Below are 26,370 nucleotides of genomic sequence, written 5' to 3' on the forward strand. Positions count from 1 at the left end.
TAGGGTTTTAAAGGTGAGTTCTTTCCTTCCAACCCATTGAGTGAAAATAAACGCAAGTCTCTGAGTCCCAGGTATACATATAAACTCTCCCTACAGAGTCTCCATCGTGGGATGCCTTCATCACCCATCTCCAGCCTCCGCACCATAAATAGCCATCAGTCCTGGCACTGCAGAGAGGAGCCATCTGAAACCAAGGAAGTGGCGTGAGAGAATCGTGAGAGGATGCAGAGGGTGTGCACGTGGCAGTGGTTGGCCAGCCGCAGGCAGAGCTAGGAAGGCTTCACACTGACATTAATTGCAGTTTACAGGCTGGTGCTTATTTTTTCTGGGGCCAACTGCACGCTACCTCGTCCCCCTCTTCCTCCTCTGCAGGGGCCGTGGGTGCCCCCAGGCCTGGCCCAGGTCAGGGCCTGATTTGCCATGCTAGAGGGGTGTACTGCTGCTAGAAGTCACATAGTAACCTACCAAGACGAGCAGCCAAATTTAGATTCCCGGTGGCCTCAGCCGCCAGCCTTGGGAGGGAGTGCTGACCCTGGAGGAATCTGGTTAATTCTGTGGCCCCCACCCTGACTGAAATTTCACAATTTCACATTGTGAAATAGGCATTTGGGTTTTGGCATGTGACACCTTTATTCCTGCAGATTATGGGCTTAATCTTCTAGGTAAAGAGGCAGCATTACCCAGATCTGCATAAACTCTCCAGGGAACTTGACAGCAAAAATGGAAACTGAGGCCCTTAGACACCTCCCACCCCCAATCCATTACCAGAGACAAATGGTGACAGTGGACACTGCTGTGAATTATTAAAAAGTGCAGCAGAGATGGGATCATGTACAAAGCACTTGAGCAGGGTCTCATCCTTTCTTTCTAATTCTCTTTTTTGAAAGGAAATCTAATATGCAGTTCTGGGTTTTGATTGCTTTGTTTATCTTTAAGTCCTGACATCCAAGGAATCTCAGAGAAGCCCTGGACCGGGACCCCACCTGGCTAGCCAGCAACCAGGCTTCCTGAGCCCACACAGTTCCAGGGCCCAGGACTCAGGCACTGCAGCGGAGGGAGACGAGCTTTTCCTCCAAGCTCACAGCCACCCACAGCAGAGCTCACTGAACCCCAAGGCCAGGACCATGAGAATTCCAAACACTTCGCCCCTCCTCCACCCGCCAGTTCTGGTGCTCAGGCGATGGGAAGGTCATCCTAATTAAAGCCACGTGGTGGGGGTTCAGCTGTGGAAAATTACTGGCTCCTTTCTCCTTCCTCCCACCTTCTCTTTCTCTCCTTAGACACACACATGCAACTTTCTCTCCCTTTATTTAAGCAAACCACTCTCTCCATGATTAAGTACAGCCCCTTCTTATCTAAATAGTCCACAGATGTATAAAGACACAGGCGCTTTCTAGTCCTATTTGGAGCTTGTTCTGGGACCCATCTTCTCCAAACCTACAAAAAGCAGCATTCGTCGGCCTTCGCTGACAGAATTCCTAACGCCTGGTCCCCCAGTAAATCAGCCCTGCTCGGCAGGCTGTCCTCAATTTATCAGAGGTGGGATTTCTCCCCCAAATACTTCAGTCTTCCCCCCTTTTCTTGGCCTCTCCCATAACCTGAGATTGAAACTGCACAGATGTGAACAAATGGAACATGAAAAGCTCCAATTCTGCTGTCAGATTCTGGTATTACTTTAGCAGTAGAGGTAAGCAGCACCAGTCGGTTAACGCCAACAACCCCTGGTGGTCCTGGGCTGGTGGCTGGGGAAGGTCGGTAAAGGGCAGAGGCTGGATTGCTAATAGTTTGCTGAGGAAGAAAAAAAGAAAAGCATCTGTGAGTTTCTGGAATAAGTGGAGTCTAAGGAAAAAGAACCCTCAAGGCCCGGGACAAAAGTGAAATTTAATGAATGGGTTGAGAGGATTAGCCCCCAGCTTTGGCTTTCTAATCATGACTTTCCCACGGTTTTACGTTCTTTCCAACCAAAGTATGGTTAATATTTTGAGTCCTGAGGAGATAGGCTCTACACGGGGATCCCAGAGATGGCAATATGACAGCACGGAGCAAGGGCGCTACTGAGCCCTGGCAGCCCTCCCCACTCCCCTTAGAGCCTCACTCCTCCAAGTGTGCTCTGTGGACCAGCCTCTCCCCTCACCGGGACCCATCAGAAGTGCAGAACTCCAGCCCCACCTCAGACCTACCCACTCGGAATCTGCATCTCACCACGGTCTCCAGGTGACTTGTATGCATATTAAAGTTTGAGAAGCACTCCTTGGAGAGCCGGATGTACCCAGCTGTGAAGGAACGAGTCACACTCATTCCCTCCCTGGTGTATCTAACGTACGTCTTTTGTTAATTAATACCTGGTAAGAATAACTCACAGAACTTCAGAAAGAGCTGCAGCAATACGAACTGTGTAGGTAGGGGAAAGGGAACGACCAAAATAATCTCCCGCCTCTCATCCCCGAGCCACTGATGCTCTACTGGAATGTTTTGCAAAGTAAGATCCAGTGGACAGCTGTTATCTGGAAAACCTGGACCGCTTGTTCAAAATTCAGATTCTAGGGCCCCACGGCAAACCTTCTGAATCCGAATTTCCAGGGGTGGAAGCCAGAAACTGCACGTTAGCAAGCAACCCGCGGTGATAGAAGCTCAAGTTTAAGAATGATTCTCCCGGGGCGGCCCCGTGGCTTAGTGGTTAAGTGCGCGCGATCCGCTGCTGGCGGCCCGGGTTCGGATCCCGGGCGCACACCAACGCACCACTTGTCCGGCCATACTGAGGCCGCGTCCCACATACAGCAACTAGCAGGATGTGCAGTTATGACATACAACTATCTAGTGGGGCTTTGTGGGGCGGGGGGAAGTTTAAAAAAAAAGAATGATTCTCCCTATTTCCTCTGATTACTACGGGATGACTTGTACAGATTTCTCTTCAGGAGGGAAAGAGAATTGCTGGCACTTCTGGACCCACTGTGGGGACATGGCCTTCTTCTAAGACCAAGCTAACTTGGATAACATGTAGCCCTCATCTCTTTCTGCCCTGGGTAGGAGAGCATCTGTATAATTCCTTGAAGAGGTGTGGGTGCTACAGAGCTTGAGGGCAAGGCTGCTATTCCTGGTGCTGCCAGCATCTCTTAGGCACAAGGCTCAAGCAGTTCTGGAGCACCCTGACCCTAGGGCACCCCAAACTCCAGGGTTACTCCAGCGGCTGAAGCTGAGATGCCTTTGCACACACTTCATCATCTTTTCACTGATTTGTTTCTAAAAAATTCAAAACAGCAATGGGAAATTATGGGTCATGGTGGTGGGGCTTCAGTGGGATGACAATGACATCCACATCCAGCCTAAAAGAGATATTCCTTCCTATTAACCACAAGGGACTAAAAGGAAACGTCAGTATTTTCCCTGGCTGGGCGAGCACATCACTGGTTCACCAGTCAGGTACAAGTATGGGAAAATCTTCCCATACTGGAGCATGACTTGAATGGGAATGTTTACACGTCCATGCCTGAAAAATGGTATCTCTGTGCTTAGGTGTGGTTTGGGGTGATTTAGGAATATTTTCTCACTTCTGGGTAAAATTACCAGTTGTCTGAGGTTTCGAGGTGCCTTCTTCATCAGGGAACGACATCAACTGAAGCTGTCACTGTAATTGCTTACAGACAGAGAAGTCACACTGAAGAATTCCTTAGGCAAGAAGCATGTAGCCTAATATGAAACAGCCTGGGCTTGGCAAGTGCCACACTCTGGGGCCAAAGGGAAGTTCAGCGGTCATTCAGACGTCGTTCCCACACAACTAGGACCTGGGAGCCCCGGGTTCTAGTTCCAGCAATGCCAGTGACCTGAGAGCCCCAAACTCCTCGGGAAATCCCAGCCATCTGACCTCTTAGCTTCTCCATCTGTAAACTAAAGGGGCAAACCTGGTCTCCTCTAGGGTCTCATGTGGGTCTAAGATGCCAGGTACCAGAGAGTTTTCAAATCTTAGTTGGTAATTTTAACATTGAATTGGCCAGAGGGGAAAGAACATCTGAAACCAAACACACGGAAAACAAACACAGGCAGAGCTGAAAAATACATTCTTGTAGAGCAAGTATTTAACCTTCTCTGTGATCTGAGTCGCACAGAGCCAGGAGAACCACTTCTGGAAGTTATTCACGGGAGCAGATGGTAAATGTGGGATGGGAGGGAGGGCAGCCTGCGGGGCCTCACAGGTGCTCCTCCGGCCCACCCGGCCCAGCTACATTTGAAAGCTATTACTAAACTGCGACCAGAAAACATCCCTGAAAAAATACAAGAGGTGGGCATGTGTGCAGTGGAAGAGGGTGAACGGTGTGTCATTGGGGAGAAAAAGTCACAACTCACATGGTCATTGATTACTTGAGTGATTTTAGTCAAGTGAATATTGATACATGGCAGGAAAAGCATGAAAATAAAATGAACACATATGGGAATTACTATTAACATAAGTGATAACATCAAAACATCTGGTAAAATGCAGTTAAAAAAACACAAATGAAATGGAATGTAAAACATTTTCACAGTATTCAAAGCTTTTGTAAAAGATTTAGACTCTAAAAGAGGAGGGCTACAAGAAGGAACTAGAGGAAACAGGAATTTCGTCTGTGTCCTATGCATCTGCTGCTGACAGGTCAGAAGGGCCAGTACATTATCCCACGGGAGTTACCTAAGGTGCGCTTCTAGACCAGATCCTCTGAGCCCAGCCCATCTGTGGAGCTCCCACAGAGCAACTGGTCACTTGGAGGCTGAGGAGAAGACCGATTCTAGGTGTGGGCAGTGGGGTTTCTGGAATTTACGGATCCAGGGGAAAACTGGAGCTCTGACTGGATTCTGCCTCAGGGAGACCTTGGTGCTAATTCACCGGCGCCAAAAGCCAAGTGTTACACAGGATATTCTAAAAATAAAGCGTTCTCCGAGTTCTCACCTCCCTTGCTATCTTCTAAGATAACTACTAATGCCCTTCAAAGATTTAGCTGAGTTCTGCCCATGACCTCACAGGATTCTACCCAGAATGATTATTCTAAATCTTTACATATACGACTTTTGCACTAGCAATAATTACCAAATCACACACAGACCTCCTCTTTTGGAAACCAATGACCAAGCCAATGAGTCTGCACATTGGTTTTGTGATATCCTTTGTTAAGAAAAACAAAGGTTTGTGATAAAAACGCAGCTTTGGGCCCATAGGCTCCTTTTGTGCCTGAAATTGCTGGGGTGTTGTAGACAAAGCTGGTGGGTGCCTCAAGTCCACTGTGAAACTCCAAGTCCGGGAACTCTGTGGTTGGGGTAAAACTGCAGCTGCAGCTCACATTTCCAATTTATTTTGAACTCTTTCTGAAAATGTCACTTCTTCCCTGAGAATTCCCATTTAGAGAGCTACACAGCACAGCCACCTCTTCTTCCATAATCTTGCTGCAGTAACTGCTAAAACCCCCACTGGAACTCCTCTCCGAAGGCCCCTGACTGGGACAGCGGGCCCCGTTGCAGGACACGCTCTGTCAAATGAGCAGATACATACGAGCACTGAAGTCTTGAGTGAATCCACCAAAACTAAGACCCAGATCCAGGCACTCGTGAAATCTCAGTTGACGATATGAAAGTAGAATATTTCTAATAAACTAATATATATACACATTTTTTAAAAATCATCCAAAATTACAGGCAAATCACTTAAGATCCCCGACACTTTATGATTAAAGGTCAGAGAGAACCAAAAAAAGTGTTAAAATGATGGGATCACCAATCGTGAGAGGTTAATTATATCAACAGAACCCTCAGAGAGGTCAAGAAGTTGGCAGACTGGTTTTCAGATTGGAGTCATCAGAAGTTAACAGAATCTTCCACTGTTTCTGTGTCAGGCCAGGGCCAGCGCTGACACTTCCCAGCCTCACTGCGGCATCCGGACTGGGTATAAACATTCGCCCAGAGGGACAGTCACTAAAGTCCTCGAGAAGTTACAGAGAATTAAGAATCAGGCTCAGGAAAGAAACTAACATTAATTCTTTAGAATGACTGCCTATACTATACACTGAACAGAGGAGTCAAGTTGCATAAGTGAACAGGTTTACGTACACCACTCATTAAACACACGGGCTTTAAGAACTATTTTAGGGCACTGGGGAAAAACTGCAGGGATGTTTTGCCTTTGAAATGCTTTCCTTGGATGGGAACACTTGTAGTTTAACTTTCCTTCTGCAGAAATGAAAAAGAGTATTTTTTTTAAGTGCAGGAGAACAGGCAGGAAGGCTGTTCTGAATTTCTTTGATCCATAGGCAATCAAGTTAAAGGAATCCATTTCTTCACAGGAAAGAAAAGAATGAGAAGCACTGTGAGTTTTGATTAGCGATGTGTTGGGTCCAGGGCAGCCCAGAACTCAGGAAGGAGGACCACACAGCTATGCCACCAGGCGTGTCCGCCTCCCACCCAAGTGCCTGATGAGAGAGCTGCTCTGCTGGAAAGCAGCCGCACACGCACCAGGAGACCCTGGTCTTAGTTCACCTTTCAAATGCTCAGTGTAGGCTTCTTTTAAAACCTTGAAAAGTAAGTGGGGTTTTTTGTTGTTGTTCTTTAAAAAATATATGAAATGAACAAACAGATGAAATTAGAATGCTAAGCTCTTCACCGAATTACAATTCACCCTGACTAGCAATTTGCTGGACTGTTGTAAATTTTTTTTTTCTTCTTTAACTATGTTTTTTGAAAACCACTAATCGTTGCCTTCTCAGTCTGAAAATCGTCGTCTCCCTATGCTGTGGGTTTGGTGCCCGCGTGTTTCTTTCCTCTCGCACAAAGGCAGGCACGTGCGGCCCTGCGAGTGTCTGGAGGTGAGATCATGCGCTGAAGCCGACGTTCACGGCCACTCACACGGCATCCGAGCCCAGCTGATTCCTATGGAAAGACGACCACGTGCAGGGCAGAGCGCACGACCTCCCTCTGCTTTCCCTCTCACAGACTCTGCGTGTGCTCTGCTTCCCAGTACCCATGACTTTCTGGAACTGATCTTAGGTTGTAAGCATGGTGTGTGTCTGTTTCTGTCTAAAGGAGACAGAGAAATTACTCTGGAACCGAAAGCAAGGTGTCTTACCAATAGTTAGAATTTTCTAGTTCCAAAGGCATAGATGAGCTGATCCACAAGCAATTTGTATTGACACAAAGAAAGTTGTAGAATTTAGTTTTTGCTGCTGTCTCTCACTTTTTGCCCAATCCCCTTTGTTTACCAGCAAAATTTTCTTTTCTAGTGACTGTGTCTCTGGTTGAAATGGTTCTGCACCTCCTTTTACTCAGTGACATGCTGTTCCACACTGTAGATCTTAAAAGGGTTCCTAATCTAACTGGTTTTCCTTACCTGGGCATGCGGCTTTAAATACTAGCTACACTGGGGTCTGGAGCGTGGCTGTGGAGGGGAAGGAGTGGGACGCTGCAAGAGTGACGTCAACTGGACAACAACGTCCTCTGCCAACAGGAGGAGCGGTGAGTGTGGACCACCCAAGTCCCAGCTGGTCTGCTCAGCCCCCACCCCTCACCCCGACCCAGGGCTCCCTCCCAACCCGCCCCGAGAGAATCACTTAAAGACCGACTGAAAAGTGGGGCATTCGTGATTCTTCATCTTCTTCATGAAGGCTTTGAACTCCTTGTTTGTCTTGTCCCACTTGTGGATTGCCGTCAGCAAGTACTGGCTCTTCACCTTCCGGCCCAGGATGAGGAAATGGTGGCTGAGGTTGTCCAGCTGGTGGCAGGGGCAGTCGGCCCCGTTCTTCAGGTACAGGACAAGCTTCTTCAGCTCCTTCTTCTTGATGGGCCCCAACTTCAGGGGCTTCTTCTTCTTGGGGACAATCTTTTTGTCGCCATTTTCTTTTTTCACTTCTTTTATTTTCATCCTCAGTGCTAGAGATGGTGAGGGCAGGGAGGGGAAAGGAGAGAGGGGCAGAGAAAGCATTTTAGAACACAGCTTTTCACTTAAAACAATAACCCACATTTATGGCTGAAGAAGAGGCTGAAAATGAAAGGCAAACAGCGAGTAAAAGGAGGAGGCAGCTCTATAGATAAGAACCAAGGTCTCCATTAATCTTTACGTACTGATTCTGCCCCCCAGTTTTGTGGTGTCTAACAGTTGCCATGGGGTGCCATGAGATTCTCGAATAAATCTTCAAAACCAAATCATATTTCACTTTTTAAAACTCAGTGACTCAGAATATCAGACAATGCTTTAAGAGAAGAAGGGGTTCATAGAATCCAATGGAGTCCATATAATCTAATGCTATAGACCTCAGCACTCAAAGAAAACACTTACCCTGAGTTTGTTTTTTTTTTTAAAGAGAAAGTTATTGGCTTAGTTTTTTAACATCCAAACGACCTAAAATTCCTTGGAAGTTGGGTCCTGTAAACAAGACAGGCAGAACGTATGTGTGGACATTCGGCAAGCACAAGTTAAAGGGCACTTCAAATTGTCATGCTTCTCAAACATGAGCATCCAACTTCAGTCCTGGAGAAATCAGAGTCCTGACCACTGTGCCTCTAGAGAGTTTTGACAGCAGGTACTGCTCATTTCTGTCAATCACTCGTCAACCACTAACGGGTGCCACTAGTGTTCTAGCCCCTGAGTAGACCCATACAGAACCAAACTCGACTTTGACTTCTTGACAGATTAGAGCAAGTCCTGGTGAAGTCCTGATAGATAAACCCAGGTGCTGATCTCTCCTCAAGTCTAATATGGTACCTGGGCTTCTGTCCTCAGCACAAGACCCTGCAGAAAGGCAAAAACAGCCGTCCACCAACTCTGCCTTCTCTTTTCTTTGTCTCTACAGACCCTGAGTTAACATTATTTTTTAACATGTTGACCAGATACTTTAATGATGGCTACGACAGAGTCTACTGATGAAGATAAATTAGTGTGGACGCATTCTGTAAGCCATAAACCCACTAAACACCTGGTGTCATTGTTACAATCAATTCCCCTCTAAGACAGGCCAGCCCCAGATATTTCCAAAGGAGTTGGAAATCATTTTCTAGATGCTAGTCACCAAATAATTTGTACATCCTCTGAATTCAAAATTACCAAGCCCTAAAGCTGCCACCCACGCTCCCTGAGGAAAGGCTTGAATCTGAACTAAACGACAGTAGCTAACAATAATGGAAGCACAGGGCATGCCAGGAAGCATGCTGAGGATTTCCCATGCATTTCCTCAGTTAAATCCAACAACTCCATGAAGAAGGGACCGTTATTTCCCCATTTAACAGATGAGAAAGCTGAGGCATAAGAGGTTAAGTTTACTTGCCCAAAGTCACTAATCCTAGTTAACCCATGTCTGAACGTGCACTTTTAGTCGCCGTGCTGTCCCTGCTGACTCTATGGTTGCAAAATTCTTTAAAATGAACCCAAAAGTGAGAGTACCGATTAAATAGACCAAGAAAATAAGGGAGAGGAGCCGACTGTCTTCCTAGTTTCACCCACATTTCAAAATGACTTTACTTATGAAACGGCGAAAGAGTTCCTCCTGGTTGAGACAGACTACTCTGGCAAAGGAAAAATTGCATTTGTGAAGGCTTTATTATTTAATATTTAGTTGATCAGAAAACACACCCTTGGCCAATCCAAGAATAAGGAGGAGGGGGAAGAAATCCTAGGAACAAATCTTTAATCAATGTGTCAAAGTCAGTAAATTAAACACACCCCCACTGCTTTCTTTTTCTTGCAAAGAGTTCCAGATCTTGCCGCCTACTTAACCCCATATAATACCCCAGGCGTGGTACCCCTTAGGAAATGCCTCACTCCCAAGAGTGGCAGAAGGTTCAGGACTGGGCACTAAGCAGCAGAATGCTCTCGCTGAGGATTAACACTGACCTCTCAGGCTGGTCCAGGATTCCCGGCACACATGGCAGTGGGCTGAGCACAGCTTTCCAAGGAGTTCCTTTCATTACCTCTCCCTCTACTCCAAAGCAGCCATTGCTCAGCGCTCCTGACTGTGCTTGACTCCCACCTCCACTGTGGACAGAGCACAGTGAGAACAGCAGGTGGGAGTGCAGCGAATAGAAAGCAGCAGAAACCACCCCTCCAGGACCTCACCTCAGACATGCCCAAACAGGCCCACACCTGGTTTAGCTTCCCTTGTTGGCTTATAGCCTTGCACCTGGGGTTCACTTGAGAAAAGACTTCAGCTGTTCTAGTCTGTGGCTCACTACAGAGAAAGTTCTCAGTGGGCTTGAATGAGGGACCAGCAAGAGGAGACTCACTGCCCAGGCCTAGACCAAGTCAGGTCTCCATTCCTGCCTCCCTTCTGCAAAACAGAGCACATGGGACTAGGAGGAACCACTTATCAAAGAAAGGCAACTAAAAGTACTGCAAGGAGGCAAGGCAGGAAGGACAACCCTGCTCCTTCCACAAGACCCTCCAAGAAGTGGCCCCACAGTGTAAGACGAGTCCCAAACTACTTCCCAAAGTCCAAGGCTGGGAACCAAGCGTTGCTATGGGAGCGACCATCTACATCACCAGGAGAGATGAACATGCCCCAGCTGACGACGTGAGCACACTCTTTTCTGCAGAGAACTGAGCCATCATTTTTTGAGTCCCCACCATGTGCTGGGCTCTGCATATGAGCACAGGATAGGTGCTCACACATGGCTCCTGATTTAATGGCCGCAGCAATCACATTAAGAAGGCATCGTTACTATTTATTATAATCAAGGAGAAGGGCTCAGGTTAAGCAATGACAACATGAGGCCAGTTTGTAAGAGACAGAATCTGGATTGGAACCCACACCTAACCCCACAGACCACGCTCTTTCCTACTGTACCATGACTGGGTTTAAAATGATATTGCTTCAGTGGAAACTATTTCACTCTTTTGATTGTATTGCTTTTAATCACAAGTCAAATCAAAAATTAATGTTCCTTTGCCATGACCGTGTAAGGAATTTAGTTTGCACAGGCGGAGGGACAGCGAGGGGAGAGGGAAAATCAAATGGTGGAAATCTGTTATGCATTAGACTCTTTACTTCTTGCCATTTGGCTCCTTTTCTTTTTTGAGGTGGGGAGAATAAGGAAGGAGGAGGCACATATGGCCAGAAATGACTAACATCCTTCCACCTTTCAAGGGTTTATTTTAGGGGTGCAGATTACCAACAATGTTTGGATAGGCGATTAGCCGTCCAAGGTCGATTTCCTCGTGTCTGTAGAAACGTGTGCCACACCCCCACCACGCCACACCCAGGGGCTGCTGGGACAGTGGTGGGTGCCAGCCAGGAGTAGCCTGGGACTGATCACCACTTCCTCTCCCCCATCCAGCCGCCACCATGCTGACAGTGCCTGGACCCCGGGGATTTCACCCATGGACTGTGTTCACAGTTGCAACGCAAATGGTGGTGGTGGGCAGGGCGGAGAAGCCCCAGGAGGCAGCAGCCAGGGCAATAGCTGAGGTGCTGGACAGAGTACCGGGTCCTGGGTTCTCACTGTGTGACCACAAAATCTGGTTTTGAGGTCCCCAAATCTCAGTTTTCCACCTGTCAAGTGTAGCGTGCAGTCTGTCTGCTGGCCTGGCAGTACTACCATCCAGAGGTCCCATGCTGGGCAATACTGGGGAGCCAGCCAAGCTCATCTCCAGCACTAGCCTGATCGTGTGTTCACGCCCTTCCCTCATCGTGTGCCCTTCTCACCCTGGGAGATGATGCTACAACTGCCTCAGGCCCTTGATCTCAGCTACAGTGACAGGGGACCCCAAACTAAAACAAAACAAAAGAAAACAAAAACAAACAAAACACTTCTTTGTTTTTTTTTAGCAACAACTTAACATCCTCCAAGAGTAGAATATTACTCCCAACTCTCACCTTGCTAGTCAGCAAGAATGCAGAGACCCAGAAACTTTGAAAATCCAAAACTTCAGGCGCCATTAAGGGCTGTCTTGGTCTTTCTCAGCAATCTTAAAATAAATACTCCCTTATATTCAGGTAGACCCTTAAAGTTTCCTTCCACGTTCAGTAACCTGAACCATATTTTTCACTCAGAAATTACACTTCCTTGGTAGCCTCCCCACAAGGCTTGGCCATATTTCTGAGGCTGAAATGAGAATAGGAAAGTTGTTACACTTATCCCAAACCCACATGCTCTTCAAAACCATCTCTTCCTCCTGACCTGCTTCTACAAATGGTGCCACCATTCTTCCAACTACCCGGACAGGTGCTTGGATGTGAGGCAACCATTGGCCAAGGGCCAGTCATTCATACAACGAATAACGTGGAGCTGCTGCAGGAATGCGAGGAGAACCTGATGGCGGAGGCGGAGTGGAGCTAATCAGATGAGTCACAATCTGATTACAGATAATAGTTACAGTGAAGAGTAAAGTACAGAGAAAAGAAGAGAATGAGGGACCCCAGGGAGCACCTTCCCTGGGGAGAGGGGAAGAAGACTTATCGTAAAAGTCATCAGAGACACAGATGCAAAACCAGGCAGCCAAGTGTCTCAGGAAGCCCAGGACAGAGGTGTTTCAAATGGAGGAAGTGCTCCTAAGTCCCAAGGGCTGCAGAGTTTGAGAATGAGTGTGAGACGAGATCACTGGACTTGGCGACTAGGGGATCACTCATGACCTGCGGGAGAGCAGGATCCAAAGAGGCGAGTGGGCATGGGAGGTGAAAAGACAAGGTATGCCCTACTGACAACCACCAAGTTTCTGGAATGCTTGTGAAGTTACCACTGGCCACTTCTAGCCAAATGTATTCGAGTGAGCACACACAATCATTTCTACTCCTTTCTGAAGTCAGTTTAAAATTATAGCAAAAAAGAAAAGTTATAAACATATGCAAGAAAACAAGAACATACCAACATTTAGCATAATAGGAAGCAAATGATGGTGGAAGCTGGCTTGACAGGGAGAAGAAAAGCTAACCCCTGGCTGCTGACACATAGGGATGCCAGTCAGAAACAAGCTGCTCCACAATGCAGGACCCAGAGACGCTCACGAATTGGGACCACTGGGTGCTTTTGAACTCCACTACAGACCTTGTTACTAAACAGAGGAATTGGTAAAAAAAATCTGTATAAGGACACTTAGATCCACTCGCCTGGAGCATAAATCCAGGTGACAGCCCCTCACCAACTCCAGCAGCAGCCAAGAGGTTTATTCCACTCAGAAGGTTTGAACCAAACAGACGGTGGCTTGGGTACAGCAGTCTGCATAGGAGAAAGTGAGACCCTCCGGTCTCAGAACACTACATTTATATCCCTCAGTCAGAGAACTGAAGGGCTTCTATCTCAAGAAACGTGTAGCCCAAAAGAAAAGACCTACAGTCCCCCGAACCAAACTCTAAAATGAGGCCCAACAAACCACAGGCCAGGTGTATACACAAGGAGCTTCCAATTTAGTGCTTCCCTCTTAAATTCAAATGGCCACCCAAGGATCAGCAGGCATTTGAGGAAATCCTCCAAATGTGAACAACAGAGACCAAAACATACAAAAGAAACAGAAAAAAAAAAAATTCAGAGATAACAGAGACAATGTAGGGAACACAAAAAAACTTTTCACAAAGACAATATTAGATAAGATATCATATTCATAAAACCAGAAGAGAAAGCTATTAAAAGGAATGCTCAGAGAACAGAAAGAGTATTTGGAAATTTAAAATGTAAGAGCAGAAGTAAAGAATGCAATACAAGGGCTTTAAGATAAGGTGGAGAAAGTTTCCGGGAAAGCTGAACAAAATGACAGAGATGGGAAATAGGAGAAAGAAAGATAAGATAGAGGATCAACCTAGGAGTTTCAACATCTGAATAAGAGAAAACCCAGTGAAAGAAGGAGAAAATACTAAAGAAATAATGCAAGAAAATTTTCCAGAAATGGACATGAGCTCTCAGATCAAACAGTGCCCTGCTCAGTGAACCCCGATGTTTAGAAACATCAGAGATAAGACAATCTTTAAAATCCTCTAGGGAAAAAGAGAGTATACATCTAACACAAAGGATCCAGCATCAGAACGGCACTGGACTCATCAACAACAACACTAGAAGCTGGAAGATAGTGGATCAATGCCTTTAAAATTCCCAAATTCAATACTGAGCCAAACTATCAGTGTGTGAGAGTAGAATAAAGACATCTTCAGACATTCAGTTGTTAAAAAAAGTTATCTTTGGGGGCCGGCCCCGTGGCGTAGCAGTTAAGTGCACGCACTCCGCTGCTGGTGGCCCAGGCTGGGATCTTGCGCACGCGCCGAGGCACTGCTTGTCAGGCCATGCTGTGGCGGTGTCCCACATAAAGTGGAGGAAGATCGGCACGGATGTTAGCTCAGGGCCGGTCTTCCTCAGCAAATAAAAGAGGAGGATTGGCATGGATGTTAGCTCAGTGCTGATCTTTCTCACAAAAACAAAACAAAACAAAACAAAACAAAACAAAACAAAAGTTATCTTTGGGGCTGGCCCAATGGCATAGTGGTTAAGTTCGCGTGCTCTGCTTTGGTGGCCCAGGGTTCGCAGCTTTGAATCCCAGGCACAGACCGCCACTCCGCTCATCAGCCGTGCTGTGGTGGCATCCTACATACAAAATAGAGGAAGATGGGCGGAGATGTTAGCTCAGAGGCAATCTTCCTCAGCAAAAAAAAACAAGTTATTTGCCAAGTATCTTTTCTTTTTTTATTATTATTTTATTGAGGTCACATTGGTTTATGACATTGTATAAATTTTCAGGTGTATGTCATTATATTTCAGCTTCTGTACAGACTGCATCACATTCACCACCAAAAGTCTAGTTTCCATCCATCACCATACATATGTGCCCCTTTACCCCTTTTGCCGCCCCCCCTTCCCCTCTGGTAACCACCAATCTGTTCTCCATATCCATGGGTTTATCTTCCACATATATGTGAAATCATATGGTATTTGACCTTCTCCGTCTGACTTATTTCACTTAGCATAATACCCTCAAGGTCCATCCACGTTGTCACAAATGGCACGATTTTGTCTTTTTTTATGGCTGAGTAGTGTTCCATTGTACATATATACCACATCTTCCCATGTATCTTTCCTTAGAAAACTACTCCGTGATGTGCTCTACAAAAATGCAAAATAAGACACAGGATTCAGGAAACCAAAGATCTAACATAAGATAAAAGTAATGGAAATCTTAAAATGGGTTTTCCGGAACAACTGCGTGGCAGGCCTAAAGCTCAACCAGTCCAGACTGAAATGGGAGGAAGAGGCCTTGGCAGATTACCTGATGTCTGCCTGCAGGAAAGTGTGGAGCTGAATTCATAATATAAAAAGATAAGGAACTGGGAAAATAAAAGGAGGCAATTACTATCTCAAGGGAAAACTAAAAGGTGTACAAGAAAGGAAATATAAATGCAGTATATACTACATGGCTCAGCTGCAAATAATATTTACATAATTATAATAAGTTAAACATTGAGTATTAATTTAACCAAAAGTGTGATGTAACTATATTGGAAAAAATGGGGAGAAGTGGGGATATAGTATAAGACAGATAAATCTTTATCTTCAATATTGGAAAATCAATAAACAATGCCTAAAAATTAAAATTAAGAATTTAATCAAAAATGAAAATTAATGTCTAAAAATTAAAATTAAGAAATAACATCCAAAAATTGAAATTAAAATTAAGAAATAAGAGTAAGATAGATAAACCTTTGTTTTCAATAACAGAAAATCAGTATTTAATATCTAAACATCAAAATTAAGTGTTATTTATTTACTCCATTTTGCTAAATATCACAAGAAATAGCTAAAATAGTTGAAAATTATTACCTCTGGGTTGTGGGAATTAGTGGTGGAAAGGCATGGGTCAGAGGACTGCAGTTTTCTTGTTAAAAGCCTTTTGATACTATTTGACTTTTTTAACTGCATTTGTTTAGAAGAAAAAAACTTAAATTTTAAAAAAGCTTATAGGCTAGTAAAGAACTTAAATGCATACGAAATATAAATGAATAACAAAATATGAATCTTAAAAGAAAGACAAAGATTGCATTCCAGGCCCTCCACTCTCCCTGCAACCAGAGCAGCGTGGCGTTAGTCGGGGCTTCTTAAAGCTTCTGTCTGAGTAAGAATTCTGCTTTTTCAGCCATTTATTGGGGAGGAGGGGGCCGCCTACAGAGCTAGTCAACTCACTAATTTTTCAGGTAAAAAAACCAATCAGGTTAGAATCTGGATCATTTACTTTGAACTGGAAGGGACAGCAAACCTAGTTCAAGGGATGCTCAAGAGTAACTTGTCCAGGGCCACACGGCAGAGGTCCCATGTGTCTTGCCTGGCTCCCCACCCAGAGCTCCTTGCTTTATTCCATGGGCCTTCCGAGCACAGAGCAGAAAAACAAGAGAGGATGAACTGGGGGGCGGGGGGTGGGGTGTCGGGCAGATTCTGGGGACAACTGGGCAAGCACCTGGATCCATCTTCTCCAACAGGTGCTAATAACAGATCACCCTGGGGCGGATAACAGACCACACACCCTGATTCCTGGTGGCTCACTGTTTCCCTAAATTCCTTCCTCTTGCAGAGGAGGCTGAAGTTTCCAAATGGAGAATTTGAAGAGCAGGGAGGTAAGATTGGCCAAATTCTTTACAAAGTGGCGGCTTACCAGCCCATTTGATCAGGATGGGCCCACAGATGGGCACGCGGTGCACCAGCCCTATGGGCTCGGCTTTCACCCCGCCTCCCACACAGAGCCTCCCGAGGCAAAAGCCTGTTCAGATAGCAAGACCTCACCAAGCAGTCAAGACACAGAGGACCTGATGCCCTACTCCTGCCCTACTTCACAAATCTCCCGGGTGGGCACCCCTGAGGCAGAGAGCACCATCCCCAAATCCAACTGTGCAAATGACATTTGGTAACAGCACTGGGCAAGGGCTTGGCTGTGAGAAACTGCGGCCTCCTTTCAACACTCAGCAGAGGGTCTGGGCACCATGGCAAGCTGGCTTTGAGGCATTAGGGCCCAAATGAGTCCTACGACAAAGGCCCTACAATGGCAGCATAACAGACCTCTCTGTTCCCAGCAGGAGCCAGTGTTTGGCATCATTAATTCGTTCAGCAAAGAAAGGAGCTTGCACTTGGTCACAATAACTCAGATTCTCTCTGCTGACCACAAACCACACGCTGCATACTTAGATGCATTTACTGACTACAGGACATACAGTTACCAAAAAAAAAAAAAAAAAAAAGCAAAAACAACACCAAAACCAGAAAAAAAAAAGATTGAAAGCAGCTTTATTCTGTTCTCATTTACAAAAAACAGCAGATGTAGAAAATGCTCCCGAGTGACTTATTTGGGGCAAATTATTTTATGGAAGTTGTCTTGTTCTCTGGATCCCAGATCTCTTGGGGAGGCTGGGGGTGGAGTCAGGCAGGAGAGCAGAGTTTGCGACTTTACGGGCCCCTGCCCACCACACCAGCGGCACTCACACAGGCAGCACCGCAGCGTTGACATCAGCCACCCGCCGTCCTGCCGCCTAATTGCTTGATTTCATGGATTGTGTTAACCCTGCTGATTTAAGCTAATGGTGCAAAATGAAAACCCCGCTTTGAGAGCAAAGACTTGCCTGCTGTGGTTTTATTTGGGCAGACGTGTGCACTGGCGGCCCTGGCAGCAAGGGCATGGGTCTCAGAGCGGGACAAAGAAGAGCTTTAGCCCTTCTCCTTCTCAGTAAGCACCGAATCCCTCCTCCCCACCTCCCAGAGCAGGAGGCAGAGGAGAATAGGAGAATCGCTTAAACAAAGTCAATCATTAGGCTTGATTGCAACTTGGCTCCAAGTCTGGGCAAACTTGCCAAGGCAAACAGTTTTTCCTGCTGTGGGGTCACTGGTTTTCCATTCCTCTCCATTCCACCCCCCAGTGTTTGCCCAAATGGCAAGCTGGAGTGTGGAAATGTCTCTTGGAAGGAAAAAGATGAGGAGTGGGTTTCACAACCAATGAATCGGAAAAGCCATCGACTAACCCCGGCTCTGAGAGATGCTTAAGCGAGGGGTCTACAAACTTGAGCGTCATCAGAATCACCAGGAGGACTTGTTAAAAATGCAGATTCCTGAGACACCCCCAGAGTTTCTGATTCAGTAGCAATGGGATGGGGCCCAGGATTTTGCATTTTGAACAAGTTCCCAAGTGATGCTGATGCTGCTGGTCTGAGGACTACACCTGAGAACCACTGGTTCAAAGGGTTTGAGGGTGGGGATAGGGTGGGCTTTCTGATTTGTCACCTTGGTTATTCACAGCGGTGCATTTTGCAGATTCTTTCTTGGATGGTGTTTAAACATCTCCTGGGGCCCAGGGCAGCCCTCCAAACTCCCTGAAGTCAGCAAGATCGACACGGGCATGTCTAAGACCCAGCTGACCTTGGGCAAGCTGGCCTAGCACCATTTTCAGAATGGCCGAGGTCTGTGGGGCCTGTCCCTCAGAGGTAGTTTCTTGCAAAATCAAGAAAACAAAGCAAGAGGCAGCACATTTCAGAGGAAAGGACTCTTATTCCAGAGCCAACAGACTCCAACTGCTGGTTCAGACTCCATCACTAACTCTTCATACAAACTTGGGTAAATCACTTTACTTCTCTGGTCTCCGTGTAGCCATTTGGACCAGTTATAATCTCAACTTCCATTCCAGCACTGGAAATCTTTCTAAATCTTCTTATTTCCTTTCTCTGTCTTAAAATCCAATATAGAAATCCTCATCATCCAAGGGAAAGTGTCCTCCATCTCAGGCAGTAACTGCTGCCCTCATGTGCTCACATCACCTGGGGACTTTGCTTATACTGACCATAGCCCAGACCTACAGTGAACACAATGGCACAAGAGTCTGGTCCTCGTCGTGAACTTGTCTAAACTCAAAGCCCCAAGAAAGTATCCGACACACTTTTGGCGTGGTGGCCGGCAGTCTTCATGCTATCCCATTTGACAGACGGAAGAGGCCAAGGGTGTGCCCCAACCCCTTGGCTGGCCCTGGGCCCTTGGCTGGGATGTCCCTGAAGAAGCTATGAGTCCAGTGCCTCTGAGAAGTGGAGCAGGCACATCTCAGCTCTTATTCCTTCACTGTTTTCTCAGCTGATCCCTCTGAAGGCAGAGAGTGCACTCCAGGCAAAATTCATGCTTTTCTTACCCATCCTTCCAGGCAAGCTACAGACCATCATCTCCCTGAAGCCTTCCCAGCCCAGTCCAGCCTTGACCTTCACGGCCCTCCCATGTGAATCTTGATGCATGATAATTACCCTTGAGGGTGCCTTATCTGCCCCCGCCCCACACTGTGAGCTCACGCAGGGCCTGGACCTGCCTATTCATCCATGTTCAGAGGCTCATGCAGACCCTAACACGGCACAGAGCTCACTCTGACATCTGCTGGATACACAAATGAACAAGGAGATATAAGCAGCACAGTCACTGCCCTGAAGTTCACAGTCTCACTAGTGAGACTGGGATTATTTGCACAAACCTCTGCGTTAGCACCAACAACACCACAACGGCCGACGGTGGGTGAGCACTGCCCAGGCCAGGCACCGGTCCAGGCATTTGCACACACAGTAACTCACTGAATCCTCTGACGACCCTAGGAAGTAGGCACTCTCATTGCAACCAGTTTGCAGATGAGAAAACTGAGGCAAAAAGGGTCAAGTAATTAGCCAAGGTCCCACACCTAGTCAATGGCAGAGCTGGAATTTGATCCCAGGGAGTCTCCCTCACAAAATGTAAACCATATCAGAAGGAAAACTAACTCTGCCAGGAGCGGTCAAGGCAAGGCTGCTATCTTCCAACGCCACGCACACAGATAGTACTCAGTAAAGGTCCACAGGAACAAGGCCTGAGCAAGCGACCACTGCAGTCTCACTATTTCTTTTCTTTAACATGCAGAGAATGTTCTCCAACAAATTCACCCCAGACTCTGTCCCTAAGAAGTACTGACAGAGAAATGCCTTTGAAACCCTTGGACGGTACCAACAATTAAGGTGATATGAATTTCATATTTCAAAAGTAAGTAACAATCACTGCTTTTAAAAGGCCTAGGATGAGGAAAACTGCAAAGTAATTTTAGCAATGGAAAATGCCTAGATATAAAATTAATTGGAAAGAAATCAGTATGCAAAATTGTGGGTATCAATGGTGCAGAGTGAGAAATATACCAAAATACACCAAAATTTTAGAAGCCCGCTATCTCTGAAAGATGAGAGTATAGCTTATGTCTAATCTCTTTATTATGCTTTTCACCATTTCCCGAGTTTTATGCAATAAACATGTATTTTATAATCAGAAAAAAAAAAGTTCTCCAAAAAAGAAGGAAGTCATTTCAGGAAAACATTGGGGCAAATGAGATGTTTAAAACCTACAGTTCACATCTCTTCCTACTCATCAACGGGTGTTCAGAAGTTAATCTCTGCTCCTTTTAAGAGGTTCTGTTGCCTCAGGAGGAGAAGCAGGTCTTCACAGAAATCCCAGGTGAAACCAAGCTAAACATCAATTAATCTGTGCACCTTCAACCAGGATTTCCCACCTAAAAAAATTTAAATTCCTTGCTAGCCCATGAAGTTTCCCAGGGCAGGCACTACAGAGAAGCCCCGGTCATGGGATCAGGGAGCAAGAGGAAGCATAGGCCGACCATACAACGAGCTACCAAATGAGGACACTTTTGAGACAGAAGGAGGGCAACTAACTATTACGCCGGGGCAATAGGAATAAACTGGGACTGTCCTGGGCAAACCAGGATATTTGGCCACCAAAACAAGAAACTGGCCCATGTGTAAAGAATGGGTGGGTCCACGTTTTAAATACGTGGCTGGCGTGGAGGTGGTGGGAGGGGCCTGGCGAACAGGAGGGAACGAGGCCCCCCTCCTCCCTCTCCTGGCTCCCGAAGCGGCCCCGCGGGTGCCCAGTCAGAGAACACGGCACCGTTCGTCTAACCCGGCAGTCCCCAGCCCTCCCGAAGCAGTGAAACAGACACAGCCCGGCTAGGGGAGAGGAGAGGCTGGCGACAAGAACATGGAGCTGGCAGGAACCTGGACGGCCCCACGTTCTAAGCCAGGCTCCCCCAGTTTAGTGAGGAAACCGAGGCTCAGAGCTCTCAGTGATTTGGGGCTCAGAGCTATGTGGGACACAATAAGCCAAACAGGAGACCCGTGTCCTGGGGTGTCCTCCTTCCACTGTGGCAAGCTGCTTTTCAGGCCTAGGGTCACAGAAGGTCCTCACACAGGACTCACTGTTCCTCTTTTCCCTCCCAAGGGCCTTTTAGGTATAACAGGATTTGGAGAGGGAAGCACTTCTCTGGTTCATCACAGACTTCTCTCAAGTACCAAGCTAAGAAAGCACAAAAAAGAAGCCTTTGTCCAAAATCCTTCATTCTAACCATCACAGGATTCACTCTGAGGTGGAAACGGAAGCCTCGTCTCTAGACCTGAGCCCACCTACCCCAATATTAAGGTTCTTCTTACTCGTTCACATGTCTGACCCTACACATCTATCCAACTTTCTGTGCTTGAATTTTCTGTTTCTTTTTTTCAGCCTTTCTAGGCTTTGTGGGGAGGCTCAGAAGACCCAGCCACCCCGGCATTCTCCCTGACTGCAGCCCTCCCCAGGCACCGAGGTCCAGCCAGAGCCCGGGCCCACAACGCACACCTTCCCCGTCCATCAGATGGGGCAGCGGCTGGCTCCCTACAAAGTCCCGGGAGGGGCCACAGCACATGTGGTTCTCCTATTGCCCACCCGGCCAAGCCCCACCGGAAACAGATGTGTATCCGGGTGGATTTGAATGTACACCAAACAGGATGGAGGGGGATGCTGGGCTCCCAAAGGTGGAATTTCTCTGGGCCTCAGGTAGGTTTGGTTGAAGCCAAGAATCTAAAAAGTGAATGTACTCGGCACCCAGTCCTGGCTCAGCGCTGGCCTCCTCTCTCTTTTCTCGGGTTTCCACTCCTGCCGAGCTCAGCGGGCACACACTCAGCGGGCCGGATGGTATTGGCCTTGAGCCGACGTCCTGACTCCTGTCTCTAGGTCCTCTGACCTTCACTGAGTCTCTTTTCTTTCTCTCCACCCACTTGGAGCCCCACACACAAGTAATGGAGCAGAGGTTCCGAGCACCCGAGGGGAGCACATGGTGCAAGAGAAATAAAGGCCAATGGACCGTACCCACCCCTCCTTTCTGCTGCTTCAGGAAAGCCACTTACTAAAAAGAGACAAAACCAAAAATCAATCAATCAATAAATCAATGAATGAACCAACATCGCCAAGTCGGTCCCAGAGAAGGGACAAATGGCCCCAGGCTCTGAAGAGACCCACATGAAGTCTGGGGGATGGGCAAAGACTCATGGGACCACAGACAAAGCTTAGCAGGAAACAGATGTCCTTCCCAGATCTGCTAGAGAAGCACCCTCACTCTCTCAGCATAGAAGGATTGATGTGACAGCCACAGACAGGGGAAGATGGAAAACAAATGTCACCTATGCATACAGTCATAGCTGGAGCACCAGCACAGGCACTTCAGAACACAAATGTCTGAGCTCGTGGCTACCAGCCGAAGGCTTAAGGTAAGCTGGTAAGTGGGAAGGCACTTTGCTGTACTAACACCAGTACCAGTTTATATCTCTTGTGGATGGATGTGTAGGGAGAGACACCATATAAATCACCACCACAGTGCCAGTTGGTCATGAATTGCGGGTTTGCTGTGAAACCATCTTTAATATGGCATGCAGGACACGGCCAATTATGATCAGCAGCCTGAGGGGCTGTGAGCAGTGTTCGGAGGAGAAGACACAGCCTACGGTATGAACTTCATTTACATGGCCAGTCAGGAAAGATGCAGTCTCAAGATCTAGGATCCCCGTGCAACGGTGCAAACCATCATCTGGGGTTCAAATCTCCCCTGATCACAAGTCCTCCAAGCACCTCCCTCCAGTGAATCATCATGCCTAACATTCAACAAGTAAACAGTTGTTAAAAGGTCTTTATTTTTCTGAAGAGCTTGAGAGGAGGTGCTGGGGCAATTCATTAGCGTCCTGGAGACCTCTGGAGCACTCGGTACCAGGGGCACAGAGGGTGGCTCCACGGCCCCTCTTGTCGCCCTTTAGGACCTGGCTCCTAAGGCACCTTTTGGGGAGCTGACTGCCCTCCTTGTCTGCATCTGACTGTCCCTGGTTTGGCTGCATGGCAGGTATCCTCTCACCTCAGATGTATGTACCTCAGACAATGTACCTTGTGACTCTCGGTTTTCTGTGGCTCCATTCACAAGCAAGACCGTAATGTTCGAAACTAGGTGTTGTAACACCCCCTGCCCCCAGCAGCTAAACAGCAGGGCCACTGGCTCTATAGGGAGCCCTGCCTCCCAGTGGCTACCAGGAGCCAGACCCTGCTGGGTGTGACACAACATCCCCTGGGTTACCACCTCATGTCTAGAAATTCCTTGGCCGAGCCACGCACTCCAGACTGATGATGCCTTCTTCATTGGAAATCTCTTCCAAGATTCACGCATGGTTACCCAATGCATCAAGCTGGCTTTTCTTTGTGTAGCTGAGAGTTCGTCATCCCTCTGACAACCACTACCCTCTACCATCACCTACCAAGTCTGCTTTAGGGATCATTGGTACTGACTGCCAAGTACCAGGCACTGTTGTAAGAGCCTTGTTAGTCTTCACAGCAACCTAGTGAAGTAGGTACCACTACCATCCACCTTTTAATACAAGTGGATTTAGGGATATAATTTTCCAAAAGACAACAGCTGATAAGTGACCTAGAGTCTGGATTCAATCTCAGATAAGTTGGCTCTAGAACTCTGTAGTGGGTTGAATAGTGTTCCCCCAAATTCATGTCCACCTGGAACCTCAGAATGTGACCTTATTTGGAAATGCCATCTTTTGCAGATATAATTAGCTAAGATGAGGTCATACTGGATTAGGGTGGATCCTAAATCCGATGACTGGTGTCCTTAAAAGAGGAGGAGAAGACACAGAGATACACAGACACACAGGGAAGAAGGCCACGGGAAGACAGAGGCAGAGATTGGAGTTATAAGCCAATGAACACCAAAGATGGCTGGGAGCCACCAGAAGCCAAGAGAGAGGCATGGGACAGATTCTCCCTCAGACCCTCTAGAAGGAACCAAGGTTTTGCACTTCTGTCCTCCTGAACTGTGAGAGAATGAACTTCTGTTGTTTAAGCCATGCAGTTTCTGGTAATTTGTTATGGCAGCCTTAGCAAACTAATACACGCCATACTCAACCCCACTGCATTGCTGTCTCTCAACGGACATAGCCACTCAGCTACGAGAAACATGGCAGGTTTGCTGGGATGCCCGATTCCTAATGCCTGCCCAGACTGCCCTGTGTTTGACTCCCAGCTCTGCTGTGTGACCTTGGGCAAGTCACTTAATCTCTTGGAGCTTCATTTTCCTCAACCTAAAAAGGGGGATAATAATGCTTTCCACACCTCACAGGGTTGTTGGTAGGCTCAATATAAAAATGAGCTCATGCATGGGAAAGCATTTTGAGAAGGGCAAACTGTTTCCTCTTTTAAATCTCTACTGTTTTGTACATTTATTTTATACCATGTGAATATATTGCCTTTTCAAAACTAAATTATATATTTAAAAATAAATTACATATAAGTATATATGTATAGATTTATGTTTTTTATTCATCCTTTATTCATTCATTCATTTATTTTATTCCCCTGAACTTCTGCCCAATATTTAAGTACCCCTCTGCCTTCAGGGGAAGCAGAGAAGTGCAAATAGAGTTTTCTACTGTGTTTAGGCCAAAATAACTCTAGCTTTGGAATTTTGGTTCATTTCCCTACGGTCTTTCAAGAAACTCTCCGTGACTATCTATGATCTCATTCTTCTTCATCCTGCTCCCAAAAGAGTGAAGATGTGACTATTTCACAGATAAGAGCACTCTTGAATTTAGATTCTTGCTTTTTATTATGTGACCCTTGACAACACCTATTCCCTGCCCTGTTTCTCTCTCTCTTTCTGGCATTGAGATTTAATATCTTTATTTCTTGAGCTTCAGGACACAGCCACATCTTTGCTTCTGCTTCTTTTTCCCTGGGTGGCTGTCACATGTACATTCTCTTCCATCACCTCCTCTGTGTCACCCCTTCAAACTTCATGGATTCTGCCTTTGAAATGGGAATGGAATGATCTTTAGGCCTTTTCTTGGGAATTTATCAAGTCCTCCATATCTGAAAGACCTGGTAGCTGAATAGGAAACCCAGTGAAACTGTCCTTGAGAAGACAACAGGCAGGCACCAGATTGCTTTTTTCAGCCACTGTCAAGATTTACTTAAAGACAGTCCAATGGAGGCAATCAGAAGGTCAGACCAAAATCAGCAGCTGAGCTTGTAAAAACCTCCCAGATCAACACTATTTTTTCTAGATGGAAAAACAAATCCTGCCTCCAATTTTCTTGTATCTACTGATTAGTTCAACTAATACATAGAGTTGATTAGAGCGTATTCCTTTACTCAGACTGACTGCTCCGTCCAGCCTACTGCTGTACACAGGTGTCCTCCTGGGGCCACAGCACAACTGGCAGCTGCGCCCACCCTGTCTCCAACGCCACCATCATTACCTTTTTGCATGAGTGCAGAGGAACTTTCTGGAGGAAATAAAACCCCAAGATTCTCAGTGAGTGGGATCCATACATATTCAGGAACATCTAGAAGAAGTGCCAAGAGCCACATCACTGAGAGGATGTGAAGCCACCGGAGACATCCAGGAAGAATAAGGGAGCCTGGTTCATTAGCCCAGACTCAGAAGCCCAACCTGAGGGAAGGAAGGAACTGTGGCTCACGGTGCAGCACAGCAGCTGTTGTGTAGACCAGCCACACTGTGGGGAGAAGTGCTGTGTAAAGGCATCAGAGAGCTGTTCACTAGAGGCTGTAACACATCAGGGCCCAAGTACCACCCCCGCTGTAGGGCCCGTCCCCCAGAGAATCCCCTCAGGGCAAGCAGAGCACCCCTGTGGCCCTATGAGTGCCGGCGCCTCAGCCCGGTGGTGGAGCTGCAGCTCAGCAGAAGCTGGGCTGGAAACGCCGGGGAGCTTCAGCTCGGCTAACAGCAGGGGTGGGGGCTCAGGGCAGGTCTCAGCCTCAGCCTGCAGGGACTCACTCCACGGAGCCCCAAGAGGGCAGCATGGGGAGCAGAGTCTCCCACAGAGACTGCCACGAAGCCTTTGGGGAGCAGGTGGAGAACTCAGCAAGTGCAGGCTAGCTGGCTAGCAGGGTTTGGATGGAAATGTCATCATCTGTACCCACAGGCTGCCAGGCCAGGGGACATTTGGAAAAGGCCCGGTGTTCTATCCAGGAAGAAAGTGCAGGGTGAGTGTCTCATTGGATAATCTCGGCCCTTCTTCCCTGAGGTCAGACACTCATCTTCACACCCCAGTAACTTCTTAAATGAGTGAGTGTCAGATGTGCCCC

The 26,370-nt window shown here is 47.0% G+C and overlaps 1 protein-coding gene across 1 annotated transcript in view; it reads right to left on the reverse strand.

The window, feature by feature from the left end:
- Window positions 1–7,544: 7,544 nt before the first annotated feature.
- SFRP1 (secreted frizzled related protein 1) overlaps window positions 7,545–26,370 on the reverse strand; it is a 43,194-nt gene continuing 24,368 nt past the window's right edge. The window contains exon 3 of the mRNA XM_058525277.1: window positions 7,545–7,884. Coding sequence (XP_058381260.1) covers window positions 7,562–7,884 — 323 coding nt within the window. The 3' untranslated portion in view covers window positions 7,545–7,561. The remainder of the gene's footprint in view (window positions 7,885–26,370) is intronic.

This window comes from Diceros bicornis, chromosome 29 (assembly GCF_020826845.1).
Source record: "Diceros bicornis minor isolate mBicDic1 chromosome 29, mDicBic1.mat.cur, whole genome shotgun sequence".
In the NCBI taxonomy this organism is placed as follows: Eukaryota; Metazoa; Chordata; class Mammalia; order Perissodactyla; family Rhinocerotidae; genus Diceros; species Diceros bicornis.